Below are 19,682 nucleotides of genomic sequence, written 5' to 3' on the forward strand. Positions count from 1 at the left end.
CAGAATTTCTTTTTTTTTTTTTTAGCAAGTGGCGCCACAAAAAATAACTTGACTCATTACTTGAGACCGAGCGCAGATCCGTTTTTTTTTCTTGACTCTCTTTCCAAACTGAGGCTGTGAAATCCTGATTGATTGTCGTTCCGTTGAACGTTTTTCAACCCTTCCGCCTTGAAGACGCTTCATGTGAGCGTCTGTGTCATTTTTTTATTTTTTTTCCAAATGTGAGTGTTTACAAAGAAGACAAAACGTGTTCGGGGGCGAGCGAATAGCAGCCGATTGCTTCGGTGACGACGCGTGAGCTATAATAAGAACCGTGTTTGAATTTGACACAACAGTTCTTTTTTTTTTTTTCATGTCTCCTTTTTTTCCCGATATTACGTTTAATGACTCGCCAGGGGCTTGTTTACCGGAACGTCAAGGGAGCGATTTTTAGTTGCAAAAAAAAAACTGTTCAGTCAAGAGGTCTTCGAAGCTTGTCAGTTGTGCGTGTTTTTCTCCCGATGGGAGGCGATTTCTCTTTTATCTGAAACTAATCTCATGTCGCAACAGTTTTGCGTTGCGACTCACAAACAGTCCGTGCGTTGGAGAGACGTGTGACTCAACAACTCGTCTTGAGAATCTCAAGTCGTCGTCGTCGGTCCTCCCTTTTGCTCCCCGTGCTAATTGAGAGCCCTCATCGGCCGCAGCAACAGGAAATCAATAAGAGATCATCCGCTTGGCTGCATCCTGCCCCTGAGCGCTCCCTCGCCGTCTGACTCCAAACTCGCGTCCGCGCGGCGCTCTCGCAACACCAAGGAAGTCATTATATTGTTGCGCTGACTTTTTGGTTGGTTTGGAGCGTTTTAAGCGGGCTCACTTTACAACAGGAAGATGAACACACTCTTAGGAGAGGAAAGGCAAGCACACATTTTTTAAGTTGAAATGGAATTTCAAAGTGTCTTATTCAGACAATGTAAAAATCGGAAACAAATCCCACTCTGAAGAACTGAGCTGCCGCCGCCGTGGTGCTCGTCAAGCATTTGTGATTTTCTCGACCACATTGGAGTCGTCGCCAGGGAAGACGACTTCCTCCGCGGCTCCTCCGTCCTGGACGACTTTGAGCTTTGGCGGCCGGCCGTCCCCAAGCGACGCTTTTGGCTTTTCCCGCCGCTCGTATCTCCGGCAGGACCTCGACTCCCTCGGCTTCGCCCCGGAATAAATTGGAAGCGCTTTGAGGAGTTTGATGGCCGCCATTATTCAGCGGCTTGTCAAATACTTTTTTGAACGCCGGCGAAAGATGACCTTACTCGCTGCTTTTATCTGCCGCCCGTCAAATAACACGACTGTGTTTTAAAGCGCGATGGCCTTTTGTGCGCCTCTCTGATTGGACTTGAGCGGCGCACCTTCAAGGTGGTTACCTGTGCGTTCAATTGACCTCTTGGCGAATGAGTTTGTGACCCGCGCTAAGTGAAGCGAAGCCGATTTGCTCGTGCAAGATTGTCATTTTTGCCATTTGCGTGCGCAACTCCAAGCTGGAGCCAAACCAAATGAACGTTCTCGAGGAAGACTTTCCAGCCTGCCTTTGGTTCTCCTGATTGTCGCTCTGCCCGATCCACATCGTCTTTGCGCTCCTCTGAGCCAGAAACAATGCGACGAAAGTACCGGGCCGTTATTTTCAAGTGATTACTTTGCGGTGGGTCACGGAGTCCAAAATGGGATAAATAGGGTGAAATGCTAGCGTCGGGGTTGATTAAAATGGCCGTTGTAATTCTACCTCTGTTGTAATTATTTTCTCATTGTCTTGCCACAGATAGATTTCATAGGGGACATTTCAAGTGTGTTAATTAGCATATTTTACCCAAAGTGCCTGAGCGGATTCAGCGTTTTTTTTTTTTTAATAGCCAATGTACTCGAGCCACACGATTAGTTATGCGTACCTTGATTGTCAAGAAAGTTGAGAGCGTCACTTTTGATTGTGGATCAAGAGTGTTGTTTAATTATACGAGCGAGTTCTCTTCCTGAAGTTATTTTAACGCCAATTGACCTTCAGGACCTAAACGTCACTTTCAGGACTCCAGACTGAGACCAATTTGCACGCGCTCAAGGTACAAAATGGTAAAAAAAAAAAAGGCTCTGTACCTGATTTTTTTTTTTTTTTGTGAATAATTGTACTTACATATTTGTAACTTTTATTTACTGGTCCCCATTTGAATGCCGATGTTCAATATTCTCGAGCATAAAACTACTCGATTTAGGATGCTCTCATAATATCTGCATCTTAAATAGCTGCCGGTTCCTTGTAAAACTGCAGAATTTGAGGTGAAGACTGAGATCAAATGTGATTTATCTCAATTGTTTCTAAAAGCCGACTTGTTTACCAACTGCTCCACATGACGGCATCTTTTCTAGAACCGCTCACAGAAAGCGAAGAGAGAGCCTCCAGCCGGTTTAAATGAGAGCGGCACGGGGGGATTACGTGGCCTCTAACAGGGTTTTGGCTCCAACATTAAGGTTAAAACCCTTTTCTATTACTCAGATGGGTGCTGTTGTTGCCCCCGCCAGCTCGGCGGCCTCCTCGTGTTTGGAGGTTCACTGCCTCGCTGCCGGGTCATTCTGTCAGGCCCCCCCTGAGCAGCCGAGGGTGACCAGGAACCAGTGGGGGGGGGTGGTGGGTGCCGTCCAGACTGAAGCCAATACACCCCCCCCCGCGCCCTCCTCCCGGTTCTCTCTTTCAGGCTGGAGCTGAAATCGATACGGGCGTCTCCGCCTTTAAGAAGCCACTCAGAGGCGGACGAGCACCTCCGTCCCGAAGCTTAGAGCTTTGATTGGCGTCCTCGAGATGTGAGGCGCTGACCCACAGCTGTCCCATTAGCGGAGGGTTAATACTGAGATTGCGACTGAGCAAATAAAGGAACTCGGCGTGGGGCTGTTTTGATAGACCGCCGATCCTCTGCGTGACCCGCGCTCGCACCTCAGTGCTGTTTTGGCCTTTTAGCGGGTTTGAGTCGGTTGGCTCGCGTGCCACGCAAATGCTCGCTTGCTTGAACTTCCTGTGGAACTCTGCGGAATGTTTGAGTCACGGCTCTAACTGCCGCCCAGAATGCAACTTCTCGTGGTCTCACTCACTCCTTAAGAGGGAGGTGGGGTGTGTTTTTTTTCGGGGCCCGGCGCTCTCTGAGTCACGTTCTTGCAACGCGGGCCTTCGACGGTCACGGTTTCACTTTGAATGACAAGAAACGGGAAATTGCGAGACTGAAGCGTCAGAAGCGAGGCAAGCGTTTGCTACAGGATGAGCACGCTGCCAAATTCCACATAACGGCGTTGAAAAATCAGGTGGCGGGAGGAGGCGAGGCTCCGACGAGTCTGAATGGCGTCTACTTGGCAGCGTTCCCGTAAAAGGCAGTTTTGGGGTCCTCTTTCGCGACGGGAACACGCATGTCCTGCAAAATTCGAGCCCTCTCAGATGCAGTAGGACGGGTGACATTTTTGTTGGCACGTGTCACATCACCTTCCACTTCTAATAACTGATTGGCGACCCGAATGCCGTTGACAAGCCGACGACGGCATCTCACGTCAACGTCCAAAGTTACTTTCACCGCGGCGGCTGCATCTTTTTTTTGCATATTTCAAAGAAAGTCCTTGTCTTCAAGTTTGGAAGGTCAAATGGTAAACATGGCTTTGATACGCCCAAGGAACATTTCAATCAGAGCTCCTTTTGTAATAACATTCATTGTACGCTCTATATTCCCCCCCCCTCACTCTCTGCGTCATATAATTCCCCTGGTTTTGCGTCTATAAATATGGACGGGGAAGATGTATAATTTCTAATGAGAAAATATATCCCTTTGGATTGAAAGGCAGGGGCTGTTCCACACTCTGCTATTTGTTAGGAGGAGAGATGATACCTGGGGCTGTTTTGGCGGTGCCGGTGGTCGGGACGACTCTGGCGAGGTCATTGCACATTTTACAAATTAGCATTTCAATCATGCAGGTACATGCGCAGCCGAGCGGAAAATATACACGCTTTCCTAATGCCGCCGCACAAAAGATAAACAAAACATCGGCGCGGGCGAATTAGCATTTGCGAGCTAGCTGCCGTTTTTTGAATTATTTATTTATTTTTTGCTTTTTGGCTCCGAATGACGCCGCTGTCCAAAGTGTTTGCTTTTTGTTAGCGGACGTGGCTGACGCGATGTGACGTTTGAATGACTCGTGATTGGGCGCGTTCGAATAGCCGCGAATCGATTCATCCGATCGATTACTCGAGTAATTCCAGCCTTGACTTTCAGGCTAACTTTTCGCAATAATCACGTGACTTTACATCGCTGCTCGGTACTTGGCGATGAGATGCAAACACAAGCTATGCTAAGCTACGTTAGCATGTTCTTGCCTTTTTCAGAATTGCACCTCCTCTAGTGTCTTTTGGGAGCAATTTTCAACTTTCTCCTGTCGGACCTTTTTTTTTTTATGGGGAAAAAAAAAAGAGGTGTTGCTTTTAACATACAGAGCGATCCGCACGCTGCCCCGCCCCCGACGGCATTCTCCGGCGCTCGGTCCCGGCGTGGCGGCGGCGTTGAAGACTCGGTGACAAATGGCAATTATATTTGTGTGTTCTTCATGAATCCATCAAACGCTGGCCTTTTTAAAAATGCTCCCCAGATATCCCAGCCTGTCAACTACTGGTAGCGCCAACCAAATTGGGATGCTGCTTAGACAGTCAAGAAGCACTCACCCCGCAGTTTCCCCTGTGATGTGTGTGACAGCGTGTGCAGGGGGGGGTAGCATGTTTTATTCAACTACAAATGTACACTCTCAACAGTTGTTGATGTGCTCCAAATGGGGTGGTTACAAGTCCAATTTGGTCTGCGGTGTTTTTTTTTTGTTGTTTTTTTTTTGTGTGTGCGTGCACGTGCGTGTGGGATACATGTAGTTTTAATGCATCCTGTCACGTTTGGTACATTCACTTTTAATGTTCTTATTCGAGGTTCGGGCTGATTTATTTTTGTTACTTTTTTTTTTTTTTTTTACTACCTACAGTCAAAACGGTGAAATTGACATTGTTTAGCATAGCAATTTGCAGCAAGAAAGCTTGAAAATTATACCGAAATGCACAATTAGTGGCGTAATGTAATCAATTCTTTTGCAAAATAATTGACAAATTAATATGACTGATTCTGATATTTGGCCAAATCAAATTTTTCTTCCAAGTCAAGGTGTAAGATAAGTTGAAGATCACAATAACCTCAAGTAACTTTATGAATCTGTTTATCGATCTGCCGATAGTCTTGGTAGGATAACTCGGCAATGAATTACGCCGAAAAGAGCGCTTCCAAATTTTCTTCTCAATTTTTTTTAAATTTCTAAGTTTGTCTGCGAGTCCGCAAAAACTCTGGAATCCAACCAGTTGAGGTGATCCTCTTTGCTAATTTTTTTACCGATTCTCCACCAAAACTTTGCCCTAACTTACTTAGTTCAATTCAATTGAAAGCGACTTTCCATGTTTCCATTTTTTTTTTTGGTCTCATTATTTTTTCATCTTTGCAGTGGCAACTGAACACGTCTGTCATTGCCATCTCTGACAGTCTCATCATTAGCGTGATCAATGCGTACGCATATTAGATTACGCATCGTGCGTGTCCATTTATCTTCATGGGGATCGAAATAGCAAAGAAAGTTGCGGTTCTTCGGTGAGCTCATTTCATTTTAGTTGATCTTATTTTTTTTTTTCCATGCTGGTGGCTACGTTAACAACTATTTCTACTTTGGTAAATTGAAAGCTTGACTTCCTGCACCGGGGAGATAATTATAGCTGCCGGCGTTTGTGGCAATGAGCTTGTTTATGTGCGTGGCAGCCCGTGTGGGCAACCTCAACCGTCAAAGCGACTGCCCTCTTCCGTCTTAGTCCAAGTTTGATGCTTGAATGAAGTCGGCGAAAACTTTGAGCGCTTTCAAGTGACGCTGTTGCGGTGGCCCCAAAACAAAGCCACACGCTTTGACGCTGCGAGTGCGCGTTGATGACCAAGATGTGGAAGACGCGCCGCATCTGCTCCGGCAAAGTGCGAAACCGCAACAGCTGCGGCCTCATCACCATCCTCTCGTTAATGCACTTCACAATGTTGTCACGTTGTCACAGGCTTCCTTTGTCTTGCGGAAAAAAGACGGAGGAAAAATCCATCAAGTGGCTCGTGAATCACGGCATTCAAAGCTTGCCGCTTGTCTAATTCCGACCGCGAGGAATCCCCCCCCCCCCACCGTCCCTGAAGTCCCCATTTGTTGATTGAAGCAGCTGGACGAGCTGCATTTTGAAATGCGCCGTTTTCCGTCCACATTCACATCCGGACTGTCTCCGGGTGACGTGCAGCTAAAATGCACAGAGGCCCGATTCCCACACTGGCTTCAGTTTAACGAGAGTTGTTGCGAGCTGACACAAAGATCAGTTTGTTTTTTTTGTTGCTTTTGTTTTCTGAAACACTTCTGGGATGCGACTGAGGGGCCACATAGGACAAGGATGACAAAAATGTTCTTTGAAATATGTCCAAAATGCGTACTCTTAATGTGTTCCATTTTTGCTTGTACATTTTTAAATGCTTTTATATAAAAAGGGTTTGAAGCAAGGTCGTTCACCATCTGTAGAAATAAAATAACATTGCAAAGAACGCTTTAGTTGATGAAATAAAACAACTAATTGAAACTACTTGCATTTAATGCGCTAGATCAATAAAGTTGTATTGTATCAAATGAGCACTTTGGGGTGACTTTTAAATTTCTGTCCGTGCTGAAGACGGAACTTGAAACATTTCTTTGAGAAGTGCACTTGATTTCACAATACTCGCAAAAAAAAAAAAAAAAAAAATACATGCCTGCCATCGAGTGGTGATTGGTGGTATTACAACTGAAAACTGCAGAGGATGCCTGCATATTCACAGGTCACCACCTGTTGATATTTTTTCTTTGTTTGGAAGATTTTGTTTCCACGTTATTTTGGTTGAAATCATATATTGAATGTTTGAGCTTTTTTTGAAGAGATTTTTATTATTTTTTTTATTTTCCCGCCCCCTCAAAACTTTTTTTTTTTTCAACTTGATCAACAGGGCCACTCAATGTGGTGCCGCAAGTTGCCCATCCTCGCTCTCGAGTTGAAAGCCGCTCAATTAGAAAGACTGGCGCCAAAGAAAGTGTTGAATGGCAAAACGGGGGTGGGGGGGGGGGTGAATAATTCAGCAAATGGGAAGTTTGCGATGCACCGGCGGGCTCTGATGTGTACGCAGTTTGTCGTCAACTCCCAGTAGAGCTGAATGCGCAGGTACTCCTCTGGGCGAGACGGCGTATCCTTGGCTGGCTCTCATCCTTCGCCGCCTTCCTTATCAGACGGGTCGCCGTCTTCTGGCTTGAAGACTTGCTGAGACCACCTGAGCGAGCGTTCAAGGGAAGGAGATCATTACCGCTATTTTGTATAAGCGCGCTATCGCAGGCGCTTTTATTTCCCCCCTCGCATTAATCTGCCGCTCAACTCACCTGGGTACTGCTCCCATCCGCCAACTGCGGCGGCTTTTGTGATCGTGTCGCTTGTGAGGTCTCTACATCTTTTTGCCTCTTGCTGTCATCCCGCCGCCGAAATGTTTGCCATCTGATCAATATCGCGCCGCGGCGCACTCGGAAGATTTGCTCAGAAGCAACGGGGCCAATCAAGTTTTTCCACCGAGCCTGACGGCGGAGTGCTGACAAAGTTCTCACGCTGGTTTCAATAAAGTTACGCCGGTGTCGAGCGTTTACCGACGACGGAGTTGAAGGAAAAGTTATTTTGCGAGGAATCGGATGGCGAGAATCATCACAATCGGTGACAAGGATACAAAGTTAAAATTTAAAAAGTTGTCTCAGTTACCTTGAAAATTTCATTGAGTTACTTTACTGATTTTTTTTACTTTTCTTTTTAAGCTAGATAACACTTGGTCAACAGCAAAGAGTATGCAACAAAATATTTTCTCAAAAGGACTGAATTTCCAGCTTGAAAACGCAAATCTCTCGCGTTCAACGTCGACGAATGAGTGATAAATGTCTTTGTTCATTTTCAGATCAACCTCAGATTGCAAAAGGGCAAAATGGCGTCCGTCTCACCAGCGCCGACGCCCCCGTTGACCTCGATGATGGCGCCACGGTCGCGGGCGAGACGTGCAAATGTTCACGCGCAAATGCCGCCACGGGAGGCCCGAGCGCGGCGACGGCAGCGCCGCCTTCCACGCCGGTTTCACAGAGGATGCAGCGAAAGTTAAAGTCCAGCCTGTCGGTCAACAGCGACGGCAGCCGACGCAGCAAAGGAAGTTCCACCGGCTCGGGAAAAACGCATTTACCAGAAGGTGAGTCGTCGGCCACCCGCTCGAAACTCATTCAGGACTCAAACTAACTTGCTAACCGCGAACGGCTAAAATGAACGCATCCAGCTTTTTACTAATCAAATCTTGTTTTGAGCTCACGGGAAAGTCGACTGGAAGCAAAAATCTCTTACGGCTTTAACATACGTCACGTTTCTTTGACTTGGTAAGCGTATAAAAAATATTTTGAACAGAAACTGCTATGAGTGTCACGTTCACATTTCCACTCTGCAGTGATTTGTTTCAAAAATGGATAAAACGTGTTTTTATAATATTTTGAATGCATAGATTTTATCTGTAGTCCATGTTTGTTTTCTTTCAATGATTCGCCAAAACATTGGAGTGCAGCGCCAACTACTGGCGAGGAGGACTTACTCTGTCTGTTTTATTGATTGATTGATTTATTTCTTAAGATTTTGCCTTAAGTATCGGTGGCAGGTATCCGCAGCCTTCGTGATTATTCAACACATTGAAACAAGGCCCGCTATCGTCCCCGCCGCGGCATGTTTATCACCGGTTTTCGTCTCCTGATTTGCGCGCGGCACGCCATCGTCGAAGGCCGTCACTTTGTCAAGTGCGGGTCCAGTAATGACCATCGCCGCAGATAGCGAGTAGGTGTGACCGCCTAACAAGGGACGTGAGCGCGGGGTGCCTATTAAAAGTCATGAGCAGCCCTCGCCGGGCCCCTCGCACCTTTCTGGGCTTCGGGCAAGCGGGGCCCTCATTAACGGGACCGACGCGGCCGCCCTCATCGGCGTCCCGCGCCGGTCGCCGGCTTCGATGATGCATTAGCGCGCGAAGCCATCTGAAGGACGCTGATTGATACGAGTCCGATTGAGATGCGTGTTGACGTGAAGCAAAAAAAAAAAAAAAAAAGTAGGCGGCGTGAACTTTATTTGATGATTTGCCGCGCTTGAATTATGCATCAGGTGGAGTGGTGGGCGGGCAACATGGAGAAGAATGTACACGAAGGCATCGTGCAGAGCCCGACTTAATTGGAAAAGAGTGCACAAGATCGGGCGACAAGGGTGGAAATGAAATGGAAAAAAAAAAATGACAGCGGCTCAACAAGTTGTTCTCATTCTGGCTTTTTTTGCGTTGACTGTTTAGCAGACGCGAGCGCTTGGCGTCAATACGCCGGCTCGGGAGTGTTTATTCCCCGGCGGGGGGAGGAAAGCAAAGCCAAGCTGTTGTGTTTGAGTGTTTACATGGATTAACATAATCTGTTTGCCTGTGAAATTAGTCTCCTAAACGGGCCTCCCCGAACACAACAAATAAAAGAAGCTCGCTTTTGTGTTCTTTGGCACCAGAACCAATCGACGATAACGCGGCGGCGTCGTTGCCGGCGGTTCTTGCCTGCGATTTGTGCTTAGTTGCGGCGAATACGTCTCCTCAAAATGCTTCCAATGCGCAATTGGGTTGCCAAAGCTCACGATGGAGCACGTTCGGTCTCGTTCCGTTCGGACAAAATGGAATATCGGCACGATCGTGCGTTGGGAATAAATAATCAGCACGAAACCCTCAAAAGTCTCCCCAAAACGCTGATTTGTTGCCGATCCCGTCAATGACGTCAAATGATGACCTTCGATTCTTGCATCGAAAACATCGGTAATCTTGCGACATGACGCCGCTTCATTCTCCGATGTTGGCCATCTGAGCTTTCGTCCTCTTTTGCGACTTGTTTGCAAGCGGCCTCAAGATGAGTTTCAGCGTGTGGGTTGTGTTGTGTGCGCCGTACGAGCGCCTCCTCCTCACTGGATCCGCATATAATCGCTGCTCTTCAATTATACATCCAAGTGAATGGCTGAGAGCGAGCGCCGGCCGCCGCTTAATGATTGTGTTCCCTGTTTTTTATTTATCAATTTTTTTTTTTTTTACCAGTTTGCCGCTTTAGATTCCGAACACTCGCGTGGCTCGTGGCTCTGCCCTCTGGGTCCTTCAAAGTTTGTTAGACTGAGCTTTGAGGTTTTGATTTGATTTTATTTTATTTTCGTTCCCGAGTTTAGCGCTCTCCTCTCGGCACCTTGCGGGGAAACGGCCATATGTTTAATAGTAAAGGAGCTCCATCTCCCGCAAGTTGAGATCAGCATAATAAGATGCATTAAAAGTTGCGTACACACTTCACGCATCTTGCTTATATCACAGCAAGCCTGCGCTCCTGGTCAGCTCTGCACGCCCTCTGAGCATAAAAAAAAAGAAAGAAATTGACTTTGATTAATCAAACATGAGCATCCAGCAGTCCTCTGCTTGCCTTCCTTCCGCGTGCCGTCCTCCGTCCTCGCCTGCTTTCTCCTTCGCCTCTAACCCAATCAGCAACATCCCACTCCGACAGCTCAAGATGGGCTGATGAAAGTTATGCAAATTTAGCCTGTTTGGAAGAGTTTTTTTTTTTTTTTTATATCAGTAGTCCCAAGCAGTTGTGCTCCGCTGGATTTTGCTTCCGACACAAAGAACATGGTGACTTGTACGGTTCTGCAAGACTCTAACAAGATATTCGCTGATCACTCATAACGAGAACATTAGTGTGAAAATGAAAATTTGATTTTGCGTAGTTGCCACAATATGGAAGTAATTGAATTTAAGGATTTTGCCATGTAGGATTTCTTCTTTTTTTTCTTTTTTTTTCTAAACTGAACCAAGGATGCAATTTAAAATGTGGACAAAATACGTACAAATATGTGCTCAGAATATATTTAAAAACATTTCACATTGCATGTATGTTTAACCTTCTAAAATGAGGCCTACTCATGCTGCCAACTGCATGTCTGCCATCTAGTGGCGAAAGGTGCAATTACAACTCCAAACTACAGTGCCTCTCAATGTAACGTTGTTTCTTGATGATTGGGGAATGGCATTGGGGTTATCATTTGCTTGCTTAATAACAAAGAACTAACCTTGCCGCTTTATTGTTGACTCGAACCCCGTTTAAAAAAAATTCCCTTCTTGTCGTCGTTGCCATTTTCTCGCAGGTTGACTAATTGGGCCTAATCTCTAAACACTAATGAGCACATTTGTAATTTGTAATGGTCAATTGTGCCAAACTTGCCGGCGGCCTCATCAAAAGGCTCCAGAGAGGTGAAATGTTAATGGGAGACGTACGGCGTGGCTAACGCTCGCCGCCGACCGCTCGACGTCGCTCATCGTGTTGGCAGGCCGTGCGCATGATAATGTCGCAATTATCGAACGGTCTGTTCATCAAAACGGACGGTGAGGAATTCGTTGTTGTGTATTCCGCACGTTTGCCGGCTTCTCGCATGCAACAGCTCACCCGCGTACTAATTTTCAAATTAAACCCGTTTGAATTTTATTGCTCCCAATTGTGGATTTCGTTTAAAAAAAAAAATATGGTGCCGTCTGGGCCCAGACTGCTGCGTCCACTGCATCCTGGCGTGCCTCTTCTGCGAGTTTGTGACGCTTTGCAACCTGGTGGTGGCGCCGGCGTGGTGCCCGTCCGAGTCGTGCTGCTGCTGCTGCTGCGGCGGCGAGGACGTGGGCGACGATTGCAACTGCTCCTGCGACATGGACTGCGGCATCATGGACGCCTGCTGCGAGTCGTCCGACTGCTTGGAATTCTGCATGGAGTGCTGCGGCATCTGCTTCCCCTCGTAGGGACGCCCGCACCTTTGGATCGCTCTGCAACCGTATTGTCGTATTTTTTTTTTATGTGCGATACCTCCTGAGTGTACTTTTTAGGATGCTAACTGACACTGGACTCTTAAAATAAAAGTAAAAGTAACTCCAGACAGTGGCTGCATTCACTTTTTCCGTGTTGTAAGCAGTAGACTGGATTAATAAAATGGAATTTTAATTTGTATTATGTAAATTAATCGTTTAATTAATCAGTAATCCTTTTTTTTTCTGCAAAAAATCAACATGGGCCTATTTAAAAAAATAAATAAAAAAATAAAAACATCCATACCCTGCTGTGTAGTTTGTCACTCGTATTCAGTCGCAAGCTAAAAGTGAAGCCAAGTTTTCAGTGGTGACCTTTGGGTGACCTCTTCCTGTTCACCCCTTTATTGACCTGAGCAGCAGCTCAGCCTCACTGATCTTTTACGACCGTAATCATTTTCAACATGGCTCGAGAAGAAAAACAAAAATAAATCGCACAAAAGGTTTTCTTTCACTTTGTTCCGTAATCAGTCCCCCCCACCCCGAAAAAAAAAAAGAAAAAAACCCTTTCCAGTGTTTTGTGCGTGCCGTCCATCGCGACTCTAATGCGACAATTGCAAAAGGAGAGGGCCGCTTTGTTTCCGTTTGCCGTGAGCAGGTGACTGAATCATCAGCCCTCATTTTTCTGTCGCCAATATTGACAAAATGACCGTCCCGCCGTCCTTTCTTCCTCTTCTCAAACCACTCTCTGCTGTGTTTGGCCGTGAAGACAAATAGCGGATGCTTTTTAGGTCATCCGATGACTAATTGGTGGCGTTGGCGAGACTTTCCTGATGGAACATGCAAGCACATTATTGAATTGAATTTTTTTGTGGGGGTTTAATGAATGCCTAATCGCCGTCATTACCTGCTTGCTCGTTGGCATGGATGTCGTCGGGGACGCCGTGTTGAGTCGTTAAAGGTCGTTAAAGGTCGTCAAAAGTAAATTGGAACGCTTCTCATTCTGTAGCGATGCTTGTCAGGAAAAAAAAAAAAAAAATTCTTGTCTTTGACAAATCTGAAAGATTTGCAGTGTTGACTCTTGCAATTGTGCTCATCAGGTGTCGGCGCCGTTTGCCAACGCGAGCCGCGTCATCGCCTGACGCATCAAATTGCTTTTGACAGCCAGGCTGCGGAAGCTTGCCGTGTTTGTTTACGTGTGTTTCTTGCACAAAGTGTGTCGAACGTCATCAGTCGTGACAATTGAAGAGACGCCGTTTGCTGCTTTTTATTTCATGTGGCATTGCCGATGACTTTTTTCCGTTTTTGTTTTTTTTTCTGTACAAAATGCAGCCCGGGCGTCGCCGAGTGTCGGCAATGAAATGTAAATGATTTTCCGAGTGAAAGCCGCGTCGTCTTTGTTCTTCTCTCCTTTCGAGCAACAATGCGCGACGGCGCTCGCACCTTAAATATTTCAAGAGCCCCTTTTTGCTCGAGCTTTGCTGCGGTACGAGGGCCTCTGACTGCTTCTAATCTCCTCGCTACCTGGAGGCGTCGCCGCGGCAATGCCAAGATAACGCGAGGCGAGCGGCGGCGGGATTCGCCGCGTGCCCCGGCAAACATCCGCCTTAGAGAAAGAAAGTGAAATGAAAGGCGAGATTCAACTTTCACTTCCTCCCGTGTCGTTCGAATGCCGTTGCATGTTCGGCTTGCGAGCGGCGTATTTTGTATTTTTTAATTTATTGTCAGTTGGGTGTTGGCGTTCTTAAATAAGTCATCATCTGTTTGAACTTTTGCCGTCTGAGAGGTGGTGCACTGCGGGAGAGGCAAATTGAGGCGGACGTGGCGAGCGGGGATGCCTGTTTATTTGCTTGTCCACGCTCCTGGAGCTCGAAATGACGTGTCGGCACGTCACGGGCCCATTTGGACGTGTTGCCGTCTCCCGAGCAGCACTTTTGATTGTTTGTTCTGAACATGACTTAAATGAAGCGGGCCTCCCCATGGCCTCCAGTCATCTGCGTCTGGCGGCTTGTTTAGCTGGCCCTCGCTTGCGTGCGTCTTTGTTGACGTCAGGGTTTGCTGCGGCATGTGAAGTGGAGACGTTCGTTAGGGAACGAGGAGTGGTGAAGTTGCGCTCGAGTTTGCAAAAGGCAAAAAGATTTCATTGATGCTCACCCAAGGACGCCACCAATTTCTGAATCATTAACTTGGACTTCCGCATCTTGGAGCCGATCAGCGATCAGTGAGTTTAAAAAAAAAAAAAAAGAAATTACCCATCCAATCAGAAGTTGAGACAATCTTGTTTCTTTACTGTCCAGTCGCTCGGGTGAATCGCCCAAATTTACGTATCATTAAAATACAAAAATATGAAAGCTTACAAATTCTCCCAATAATGCTGATAAACGCTCGGTCAATTAGAAATGGAATTATTGTCGTTCTCAAAACATTGACGACGACAATTGCATCCATCTTGTGTGAGCATGAAATGAAATCAATTGTTGGTCCCAACATGGACGATGATGAAGGCTCATTTTGCACTTTTGAAAGATTTCGCCAAAACCAACAGTGGCCTTTTTTTTTTTTTTTTTTGTGCACTTGGAAGCACAAATGTTACAAATTGAGCATAAAGGAACGCCTCTTAATGGAAAACCTCCTTCGCGGTGGCCCGGGTTGCGTGCGTGCGTGCGTGCGTGTGTGTGCGTGTTTGTGTGTGCGTCTTGAACTGCCCCGCCCGACTCTTTGGGTTGCTTTTGCCTCCTTTCATGCAGAAAGACAACACAAGAACAAGATCTTAATAACAGCAGCCATTGTGGCAAATATCGAGGACTCAACCTTCCGCTTGAAACACCCTCTTCACGTTGAGTTAACATGAGTGACAGGCACACACACGCACACACACACCCACACACACACCCACACACACACACACAACACAAGCAGACAGACGGCAACTTGCTTTTGTCACATTTTTGCGAGGTGCTGCCCTTAAAGGTGTGACCTTTATGCCCCCCCCCCCCAACCCTTATACGACATAGTTCAAAATTCAAACTTTGCAACGTAGCAGAAGTGAGATTGAAAGATTCCTCCCAACACCCTGAAAAAAAATCTTCTCGCCAATTGCAGGTTAAAAATGGATATGCAAATGAGGGCGACATTAGCGCATGCACGGCTTGTTCATAAATGAAGAGGAGGCATGAAATAATTTTTGGCCGTGGCATTGTTCTGGATGGAATGTGACGTCGAGATGGCGACACGGCCAGTGAACTGTGATGTTTTAACGTTGCCTCGCCACGCTGACACAATGGCGGAGAACAAAAAGCTTTAATTAAGGGCGCCCTCGCCCTACCGTGATTGCCTGAATATTAATTTGCTTAAGTGTTGTGGAACTTGATGTTCTTTAAAAACGGGCTCGATCCTGAAATCCATCTGGAAGAGCGCCATCCCCCCCTTTTTTTTTTTTCTTTTTTTTTGGGACGACTCGTTTTGCTCTGCGCTAACACGAAGCATCTGGATGATGACGTCAAATTTGGGAGGAAAGGTGCGTCGATGTGCGAGAGCGTCTCGGCGTGGGCGAACGTTCCTCTCCGCTGTTGATGTCGTTGAGGTGTCAAGTGTAAAGTTTTTAATAAGTGCCATTTGTTCAATCTGCTGTTTAAACACGCCCGTCGCCTCTTTGTATCCTTAAAGACGGCTTGGCCGCCGCTATCTTTTAATTAAGTCCCGGGCTAATGTGCCACTTAATTGACTAATCTGGAAGATTTTGTTTTCTTTAATTTACTTGAAAAAAAAAAAATGAGGAGCTTTTTTTTTTTTTTTTTAACACGGCTTCTCTGATAGGGAAGGAGAAGACACGGTGGATTGTTCAAAGCAGCGCTAACTCCCTCTAATTTCGACTCAGCGTGACAGAAGAGGCTAATGGCTAACTAGGCCGAAGTCAGTCTTGTCGAAATATTTTCGCAGGTGCGCTTGCGGATCTAATGAGCACTTTCGCTTGTTTTGTGATTGCACCGTCGCATGGGGGGGGAATGTAGCTGCGTTGATTTCTCGACTTATTAGAGGAGGCATTTCGCCAGCGGTTGGATCAAGGAGGGGAAACGGAGGCTCACCCGGTCATCACCAAATAGACAACAGATTCAAATCGGGTTTCAGTTGGGCCTGAATTGTTTCCAATGGGAGGTTCAGAAATTCACATTTAAAGTCAAGTCATCAAACCGGATTCGATCGGGATTGAAATTTAGCGTAACAAAATGCTCTGCATCCAAATTCCAGATCCAAAAGGTCATCGTCTCGTTTCGGTCGCACCAAAGCCACCTCTCGAACTTTCGGGGCCGAAGTCAACGTGAATTACGCTGACGACGCCAATCGCCGTGGCGGCGAAGGAGCAAAAAACAACAAACCCGATGTCATGTGACCGTGGCACGCCGAGACCGCGATGAAATGGAAAAGTAGCGTCAGCGTCCGACTGGCCCATAGTGAGCGGCTTCTAAACAATGAGTCACCCGGCGCGGCGTTGACGGCGAGCTGAAGGAAGGAAGGAAAGGTGGGCAAAAAAGGAGCCTCGCCAACACTGAAAAACATTTCGCATTATTGACACACAACAAAACCCGATCAATAATTGAATCACAACTCCAGTCATTCATTAATTTGGCCTCAATTTGTGCGTCTTGTCATTTATTTACTCATCAAGCGTAGTTTAGTCGAGAATTATTGCTTTAACTGCTATAATGCATTTCTTAATTTACTTGCTGGATTTTTTAGGCACCAATATGTTAACACAAAAAAAAAGAGAAATAAGAAATATGATGCAAATGCTGCCAGTGCTTTTGTATGTAAATAGAAAGCGAGGCCGCCGTCAATTCTCAATGGGAAGCTTTTTGTTTCTCGCCTCGACTCCTTGTTCATGATCGTTTGCAAATTAGGAGACGTCTGTAATTGGCAGGTGGACGCCGACGCCGACGCTGAGTGACAGGTGACTCATCATTTGGCCCAACCTCCTTGTGGTCACGCAACTTCCATTCTTTTCATTTCGCTTCAAAGTCACTCGGTTTTGCTCGGAACGCTTCCCGTTTTGTGTTTTCCCAAACATTCCTTGCTTCAATGTCCTCCTTTTTGTCAAATGAATTCTCTTTCTCTCCAAGCGCCATCTGGTGGCTTGAACTTTCCGTCTCTAAACGGCCATTTTGCGCCGCGCGAGCAAAACATTGCTTCGCCCGCTCGCCTCGGAGCGTCTCAAAGAAGCAATTCGCTCAAAGCCCAAAGGCCATGTCGACCATATGGCGCCGCGTCGTCGTCGTCGTCGTCGTCGCCGCGGCTTGTATAACATAGCGTGCATTCATGCCGCTGACTTGAACAGGAACTAATTAGTACGCTCGCTGCTAAGTCGGCTTCATTTAAATTACAGTTAATTGACTTGCGGAAATTAGGACCGTTTGAAAGAAATGAACTCTCTCACTTTGGGGCGTGTGAATAAAAAAAAAAAAAAAAGTGTAGCAGAAGTCCAATTGTTTGACTTTTTCTTCAGCGTGCTTGTGGCGTGCCGACCGCCGGCCCGAGCTGACGTTTCTTGTTTACCGTCGCATCAAAGTGGCGATGGCGATGCCGTCTCCAAGCAACCTCGGGTGTTCGCACAAACGGTTTTCTTAGCGCGAGTTCTTTAAAGGCAGAAAACGTGTGGCAGGAAACGCATGAAAAACACCGGGCAGGTTTTTTTTAATTTCATTTCCACAATTTTTTTGTGTCGTAGCAAGACCAACTCGAAAGTGATCTGACTCAAATTGATCCAACTTTCCAGGATGACGATGACACCGAGGTCGCATCGTGTGCATTGCAAGAAATTTGTGAATTAGAAATTTGACGGCGACGAAACAAGACGGCAAGACTTCGCCGTTCACCACAAGTCACACGTCGACGTTGACGTTGGAGGACGCGGCCGAGTCGCCGTCCTACTTTGCGTCCCCGTTGGCCCGCATCTCGCACGTTTTTGTTTCTAGTCGCATTTGTAAATCATAAGTCATTGTTTGAATTCGAGGCGCATGCCGACGTTCCCGCTGGGGAAACATCAAGTATTAAATGCCCCCCCCCCGCTTGCTTGTTTGAGTCATTTACGCTCAAACGAATGTCAGTCCTCGTCTCCAGGTGATTGCGTCTCCGTGTACGAGCTGCTGCCTTTTTTTTTTTTTTTTTTTTTGATGGCTCCACCTGAGAGATTTGCCCAAATGAGTTCCCCCCCCCCAAAGTGGTTCCCAGAGTTTCAGCTCTGGGCTTGTTTACCACTCAATGTTTTTTTGTGATTTCCCCAAAGCAATTTGAGAGGCACTGTCTTTTTTTTTTTTTTTTTTTTTTTTAATTCTCCGACAGAGCGCACGGCATTTATTTCGTTTTCTCTCTGCGCTCTAAAACGGCTGCACTCGCTGTCAGTAAACAAAGTCCCGTTCCCATTAACCTCCGATTCCCTCGGAGAAATCCACAAACGGCACACAACAACCGGCAAGCGCACACTCATGTGGAAATATTTGTCCTTCCTCCCCTTTGCCGGCGCTCTCAATGTCTGTTTTGCCTAATTGCTTTAACACTAGCCCGGCATGCTAATTGCACCAAGCGCCCCCCCCCCTGTCACCACATCATTTACATGGCCTGCTTGATTTGAAATTTAATCTGCTTGAAGGGGTTGTGTTTCATGCTCACTTTAAATCCTAATGCTCTGCGGGATTGAAAGCAGTTCATATTATTGAGACGGTAAAATAAATCCATGTGTGTGTTTGGATTTTTTTTTAATAGCGGGAAAACTGCAGGAAAAAAACAAAACAAAAGTTTGCTCCGGCATTTTGGGTGACATCAAAGAGGAACTTTGATGAAAGCGAGCAAACGGCGGTGGAGGTGAGCTTGGCGCATGGGCCGGCCTCTCGGCTGCCGATGACCTTTTTGATGTGCACCTGAAAGAGCGCAAGTTCACATGGCCGCACTCAATCAAAGGCCAATTGAAAATTCTCCCAGGTTTTTGCACACTGGAGAATGCGTTTCCTCCGGAGGACGTCCTTTTTTTTTTTCCTCGCCACGACCTTTTGGACTTTGCACGCGCTCGCCACGGATTTCGGAATGTTCGTTTGAAGGAAGATTTTGAATTTGCAAAGTGTTGACGTTGGCGAGTGGTACGACGACGTGCGTAACGTTGCCTTCAGGACAACTGCTCGAAATTCCATGAGAACATTCGGAATACTTTTTGCATTATTTTTTGCATGCAGACGCAACGCCGGCGCTCAGGGAGGAGGATTATTTATGTGGAGACGGGAACTGGATTGGGCTGTTTTGGGGAAAAAAAAAAAAGTTTCCCCCTTATTTTTCAAGCAAAAAGAGAGAATACAGTCAATATGCAGTCAATTATAAATATTTATAATCTTTTTCAAATCCTGTCAATCAACACAGACGTGAGGGGATAAGCTCCGTGCAAGCCGGTTGGTCCGCATCTCATTTGCATGCCACAGAAAAAGCCTCGGCTTGCCATCCTCGCTTTTGTTTTTGACTTTGCAGGCCTGCTTGTTCTCGCCGTAGATTAAATATAGAAGTTTTGTTCTCGTTGAGGAGAGATGTTTTTTTTTTGTTTTTTTTTTCCAACTCCAAACACACACACACACACACCCCCAGAAAGAGACGAGGCGGTATTGACGCCTGATGCTGATGGCGATTCATTATTGAAAAGGAAATCGTCTCAATCTGACTGGAGTTTGTTATGGGGCGCTTTTGTTC

At 46.4% G+C, this 19,682-nt stretch overlaps 1 protein-coding gene across 2 annotated transcripts in view; it reads left to right on the top strand.

Moving 5' to 3' along the window:
• mdfic (MyoD family inhibitor domain containing) overlaps positions 1-19,682 on the top strand; it is a 134,403-nt gene that overhangs the window by 2,658 nt on the left and 112,063 nt on the right. The window contains exons 4-5 of one of the 2 annotated variants that reach the window (XM_088287795.1): positions 8,052-8,333; positions 11,713-12,089. In XM_088287795.1, the coding sequence (XP_088143921.1) occupies positions 8,052-8,333; positions 11,713-11,957 (527 nt within the window). In that variant the 3' untranslated portion in view covers positions 11,958-12,089. Of the gene's footprint in view, positions 1-8,051; positions 8,334-11,712; positions 12,090-19,682 lie in introns of those variants that run through there. The other variant, XR_015842000.1, reaches the window with a different exon arrangement.

The sequence above is a fragment of the Idiotropiscis lumnitzeri genome, chromosome 2 (genome assembly GCF_059441095.1).
Source record: "Idiotropiscis lumnitzeri isolate Australia: NSW breed Sydney's pygmy pipehorse chromosome 2, RoL_Ilum_1.0, whole genome shotgun sequence".
NCBI classification, from domain to species: domain Eukaryota; kingdom Metazoa; phylum Chordata; class Actinopteri; order Syngnathiformes; family Syngnathidae; genus Idiotropiscis; species Idiotropiscis lumnitzeri.